Here is a 6,461-nt window from a genome sequence, read left to right on the forward strand (position 1 = left end):
ATAACAGGTTAACAAGGAGGACCAAAAAACAAATTAGACCCTACCTTAGTGACCAGGACACAAAATGTATAAAGTATAGGGACCTTTGAGCAATTAATCCACGACCTAGCGACCAAAACGCGAAATCACGCTAAAGGTCTAGGGACCTTAGCGTGATTAGCCCAAAAATTAGAATAACTCAATACACTTCTCCCTGTTTCGTTTATACCTGAGAAAATTAAAACCAAACTTAAAAATTTGAACTCCTCTTTTCCCCTCCTCAACAAGAACAACGACGTCCTACGGGACCCTAAGCCGATGACGCTCCAGCCATCAGGCGTAGAGGTCGGTGTTCCGGTTCGAAACCTATAACAGTTGGAGGAAAACCGATGACAAGCCATAATCCCCAAAGGCCTTCCCCTAATTTTCTTCGACCTAACACTACTCAAAACCACCGCTCCAACTCCGATTAACGGAGTTGTCTCCCTTCGGTAGCCACCAACGACGACGATAGAGACCAAAACCCCCACCTAAACTGAAACTTAAACCGTAAAACACATCTCCTCCTCCTCTCCTTGCTTGACCGAAACCCCTAATCCAAAGGTAAGCCAACTTCTTCCTTTATTTTTATTTGAAAGCAGTAAAAAAAGAGTAATGCACTGTAAAATGAGGAAAAAAAACTTCTTTTTTTTTGCTTGTATTGATATTTTCTCTAATCTGGAAAACCAAAAAAAAAACCCTACAATTGTTTCACTTTAGTTTTGTTGTTCTAATGGTTCCCCCATACATTGTTTTTCATTATCGGGTTACATACCATAACAAATTACATAAAAAAAGATTCCACTTGTTTTCTATTGGACCACTTTTGTTGTTCTTGGTGGCATGGTATGGGCATAGGTATGGGGCTGCTCGTTAGTGTGGAGGCATGGGCACAAGATGTTTGCTACAGCAGTGGTGGCAGGGTATGGGTCTGTTGAATACAAAAAATGGTGCTTACAATCACCATCTTATTCACCACCAAAGAAGGAAAAACACGAATACAAATCGCCAAAGTATGAGAAACCCAAAGAGAAATCACCTTATACACCACCATTTTATTCACCACAACCTTATTCATCACCGCCTTATTCACACACACCTTATTTAAAACCATCTTATTCACCACCAAAATATGAGAAATCGAAAGACAAGTCACCTTCACCAAAGAATGAAAACTCGCCTTACTATACACCACCAGAGGAAATCCCGCCTTACTATGAACGATCTTATGGTTTGTATCCCGCAAACACTCACCACTGAAGAAGCCTCTCACTACTTAGCCATCCAAAACTGGACTATTATGGCTATATATTTGAAGTAATATGCAAGAATAAGAGCTTTTGTCAATCTCATCTTCTATGTATTCGTATAGCTTAAGATGTTTTATTGTTTGTCATGTTTGATGAGAGACAATTAGCGTTGAGAATGCAAATCTCTGTACTATTTAAAGTATCCATTATGTGCCTGGTTCATCATAAAATATATAAAATGTCAATTGTAAGTGTTTTTATCACATGTTTTTCCTCAATACTTTGATGCATATTTCCTCTTATTTTCTTTTACGATCAAAATAGATGTCGAACTCAATTTTTCTTATTCTTCAACGCAAACAAGTAGAAAATGGTGCATATAACATAAGATTTGCCCTTATCACAATATATGACGTATAGATACAATTAAAGTCGTATTTATAATTTGATGAGAGAAAGAGTTATAAGTACATATAATAACCGATTCTTAAATTAACTATAAATGGGTTATGGTCGCTAACACATAGATCATCTCGTATTTTCTCTTATCTTGTCAACGCGTTTATATTAAAGAGAACTCTATCTTCTTGGAAGATTGAACCAAAGAAAGACTCAAAGATTTCATTTTCAATTAGATACGCTTCCGTATTTAGTTTTCTATTTTTGATGATTTGAATTGATCAAGTCCTGATTTTTTTCATATTTATTTATAATTTAGTTCTAACAGATGATTTACATGGTAAGCTCAAATATGGTGCAATCATACCAACCGGAGATGATGGTAATTCACAAGGCAAACCCAGATCTGGTACTCCAACAAGAAGCAATTCTTTTGAAAAACAAAGAAAATCCATGGAGCCTCAGAAAGAGTGGGTTTCCAATAAATAATCGAAGTCGTTGGATTTAACGATACCCTTTGGAAATATGAGGTTTCCTTTCTCTTCTTCTAGTGTTCGTGGCATATCTTTAAGTTTAGTATGATCATGTGGGGCTTCGAAGTGTCTGATATACACTTTGAAAACTAGATATGAAGACACTGATCTCAGTAACCTTTAACTAATGTTTATCATTAATCTAACATTTTTTGGATTAGTTAGCCTCACATATCACACCATAGTATTATGAACTGACGTTTTTAGATATTTATTACTTTAAATAATACTTCAGATTTTTTAATCTATAAATTTGTTTTTAGATATTTATTACTTTAGATTTTTTTTCTTTTTCCCATATATATGGGGTAAGGGAGAGGTAAGATAGTAGGCTACCCCAACACCAGGTTGAGAGCAGCTTCCGTAAGAGACCTCCGAATTATGAAATGCCCTCCGTGGATATTTATTTATTACTTTAGATAATACTTTTAATTTTTTTTAACCTATAAATTTGATGTAACTAATTACAATATGACAATAATATCTTAGAAAAAACTATTAACGCTAAACGGTTAAAATTGATCAAATGACTGTGATCACCATTTTTCAACCCGCCCTTTATTATTGTTATTATTATTATTATTATTATTATTATTAAATTAGTGTTTTTATTTACAAATGACCCCAAAATACAAGCACAACAACAGACCTAGTAATAAAAACCCTAACGACCCATCTATTATAACTCTTGGTTAACCTTAATTTTAGGGTTAGCCACTACCCACTGCCGTCAAGGAGAAGAAGAGTCTCGCCTCGTTGGAGTTGTTCACACCTCCATCGTCGATCTCGTGACCATCACCAACCGTTTCAACCATCCCGTCGTCATCATCTCATCAAAACAACGAAGAAAATATCAAAAAAATCAAAGGACGTCAGAGATTTACCAAACCTATCAAAACCCTTTAAAAACATTAAATCTAAGTTTTAGGAAATGATTTCCCTACTCGAGCTCACTGTTTTCTCACCAAACGACTGACAATAATTTATGAGAAGAAGATATTCGAAAAGTAAAAAGGAAATGGGGAACCAGTTTGAAAAGAGGGAAAAAAAAGAAAGGAATCGAAGACCAAAAAATCAAAACCTTATCTTCTAGCCTTCAGACCGAAGATCCACGTGGTGAGAAGATCCATCCTGTGGCAGAAATATCTTCTTAATTATTAAATTATAATTTAGAATTGTCAAGAATATCTTAATTTTAAAATTTTTATTCAATCCAAATCAGTGAGTTAAATTCATGATATTAAATAGATAACTAAACCCTTACACTAGTAACTATAAGTTCTTATTTAAAACTATCTTCTCTTTGAGTTAGTTGTTGAGTTCTTTCCATGCCTCAAACATCTTAATTTTATTAGAAATGTTTGTTAAGTTTGATGAAATAACCTTCTAGAACTGCAATGAAAAGAAAAGATAGAAGAATGAGAAGTTGAAGCAAATGGAGAAAGTGATAAAAGGGAAAACTACTAACACATTTATAACTGCCCAACAACCTCTAACTACCCAGTTAACTGAACATAACACCAATAAGTGTAATTGATTTTCTATTGTATTTTCTTACTGAAATTAAGCATTTTCTATAAATTGAACAAGAAGTTAAATGAAGTGAAATTGAGGCAGTTGTACCTATCGAGGTTGAAATTCCATCACTTTGAGTCTTTAAAGAAATGGAGATAGATGAAGCGGAATGGGTTCAATCTCAAGTTCATCATCTGAATATTATTGAAGAAAAGAGATTGAAAGCTATCTGCCATAGCCAGATGTATCAAGAATGGATGATGCGAGCTCATGACAAGAAGATTCACTGGACATAATTCCAAGAAGGTGATCTAGTCTTAAAAAGTTCTTGCATATTTACAAAGATTACCATGGGAAATGGATACCTAATTAGGAAGGATCATATGTCGTCAAAAAGGTTTTTTCCAGAGGAGCATTGATTTTGGCAAAGATGGATGGAGAAGTCATGAGAAATATGATAAACTCAGACTCTGTCAAGAAATATTACGCTTAGAAGAAAAGAAAAAGAAGAAAGAAAGAAAGAAAAAATAAAAAAATAAAAAAAAGAAAAGAAAATGATAACAAAAGAGGGTTCAAGATGAAAATCCGCAAAGGACATGAAACTAAATAAAGGATTTGAGTTGAAAAATTGAAATGGTGGCTCAAATGCATTGTGATATTACGAGTATGACAACAAAACCCTCTAGAGAACTTGGTAGTTCGAAAGAAGCTTCACATCTTCGCAACTTTGAGATATTCCAAACAGGTCACCTCAGTATATTAAAGTGATTGGTTCATGAACACCCATGCTAAAGATCCTTAGGGAACTTGACTTTTATTTCTAGATTTTCTCCTCATTTTAGATTGCCATGACTTTGTATAAATTCCCAGATTTTATGAATGAATTTCATGTTATTCAAGCTTCAGATTCATTCATTTTTAAGCATCTTATAAGTAGACTAACATAGCCTAAATTAAAATAAAAGATTTTTTGGTATTACTTTGAGTTAACCTTTAAGTGAAGGGAATTCAAAGCAAGCCATTGTGTCAGCTCTTATGTTTATTGATGGGAGTGTATGATAGAATGTGACATGATTGATATTGATAGCCCAAATTGAATAATGGACGGTGAAATGACGATAATCCAGCTCATTCCAAAGCATATCTCTAGCTACTCCTTATCATAAATAGGACCGTTGGATGAAAATCTGAACAGGGTGATATACGACCTTTAAGACAGAAGCCCATAGGAAATGTAAGGAGGTTAAACTTGAGTTGAGAAATAAAGAGAAATAAATATTATGACTCAAGCAAGGACCCCAGCAAAGAGGACAAAATTAAGATTTACAGTAAAATGATACATGCAATACTAAAATGACAACATGCATACATATTTAGGCATTTGCAAAATAGGAGCATACACATCCATTTTTATCAACGGTTGAATGGTTGACAAAAAAATTTAAAAAAAGATTCAATTCATATTTTCACTAGTGGACTTCAACAAATAATTTAAGTTTTTGAATGAGAAGTTCGAAATGATAAAAACTTGCTTAACATATACTCAATTCCATCATGGAAGGAGTTGGATCAGTATTCCTAAGAGAAGAGGTTCGTAATGAGAAGAACTTGCTTGACCTTAGTTTATCTATCACAAAGAGATGTGGATCAACATTTCTCAAATGAATAAGTTCATAATGAGAAGAACTTATTCCAAATTGGCTCATCCATCACATAAGGAGTTGGATCAGCACCAAAAATAAGCTTGATTCCATTATATAAGGAGTTGGATCAGCGTTAATCTCGGATCACCCATCACAGAAGGGGTTGGATCAATATTTCCAAGAGAATAAGTTCATAATGAGAAGAAATTGTTCAACCATGACTTACCCATCTCAAAAGAAGGGGAATTACATTCCTAGCAAATATTTAGGAATGAGAAGAACTCATAGCTCAACAGACAGTGGTCGTATCGAAAAATAGTGCTTTACGCCTTTGCTCTATTTCAGTTCCACCGCAATGAGCAAAGAGGGACAACTGTGATCACCATTTTCAACTCACCCTTTTATTATTATTATTATTAAATTAATGTATTTATTTACAAATGATCCAAACCAGACTCAAAATATAAGCCCAATAGTGGTCCCAATAATAAAAACCCTAATGGCTCATCCCATTACAACTCTTGGTAACCTTAATTTTAAGGTTAGCCACCAGCAGTCATCGCCAAGGAGAAGAAGAGTCCTGTCACCGTTGAAGTCGCTAACGCCGTCATCATCAATCATGTAACCATCACCAACTGTTTCAACCACCTCGTCATCATCATCTCATCAAAATAGCGAATAAAATACCAAAAAAAATCAAAGAATGTCAAAGATTTACCAACCATATCAAAACATCTTTAAAAAATATTAAATCTCAGTTTTAGGAAATGATTTCCCTACCCAACCTCATTGTTTTCTCACCAAGTGACTGACAATAATTTATGAGAAGAGGAGATCCAAAAAATAAAAAGGATTTGGGTTTGGAGTAGTAAGGCGAGCATTTCGGGTATTTTGTTTCACCTCCGATCATCGTGAGCGGTGGCGGAGGACTCCAGTGAACGGTGGTCGTGCCTCCTGCGATGGAGAGTTAAGAGAGTTTGTGAACTCTCTCTCCATCTCTCTCTCTTGAGAAATCAAAGAAATAAAATGGTGGCTAGGGTAAAAATTATAATGGAGATTATATATTAATCTCAAAAGTACGTCATTTTAAGGGTAAGGGCAAC

The 6,461-nt window shown here is 34.6% G+C and overlaps 1 protein-coding gene across 1 annotated transcript; it reads left to right on the forward strand.

The window, feature by feature from the left end:
- The first annotated feature begins 297 nt into the window (after nt 1–297).
- LOC120182810 (early nodulin-75-like) lies at nt 298–1,278 on the forward strand. The gene is made up of 2 exons (XM_039187677.1): nt 298–336; nt 877–1,278. Exons 1-2 carry the CDS (start codon nt 298–300, stop codon nt 1,276–1,278), a joined length of 441 nt encoding a protein of 146 aa, XP_039043608.1.
- Nucleotides 1,279–6,461: the final 5,183 nt, after the last annotated feature.

The sequence above is a fragment of the Hibiscus syriacus genome, unplaced genomic scaffold (genome assembly GCF_006381635.1).
Source record: "Hibiscus syriacus cultivar Baekdansim isolate YM2019G1 unplaced genomic scaffold, ASM638163v2 tig00003721_pilon, whole genome shotgun sequence".
NCBI lineage: Eukaryota > Viridiplantae > Streptophyta > Magnoliopsida > Malvales > Malvaceae > Hibiscus > Hibiscus syriacus.

What these genes read in the sequence shown, in the direction of transcription:
- LOC120182810 (XM_039187677.1), top strand. Translation starts at nt 298, where the DNA reads ATGACGCTCCAGCCATCAGGCGTAGAGGTCGGTGTTCCG. An exon ending in GCGTAGAGGTCGGTGTTCCG is followed by an intron (nt 337 to 876) that starts GTTCGAAACCTA and finishes GTATGGGCATAG; the next exon opens with GTATGGGGCTGCTCGTTAGT.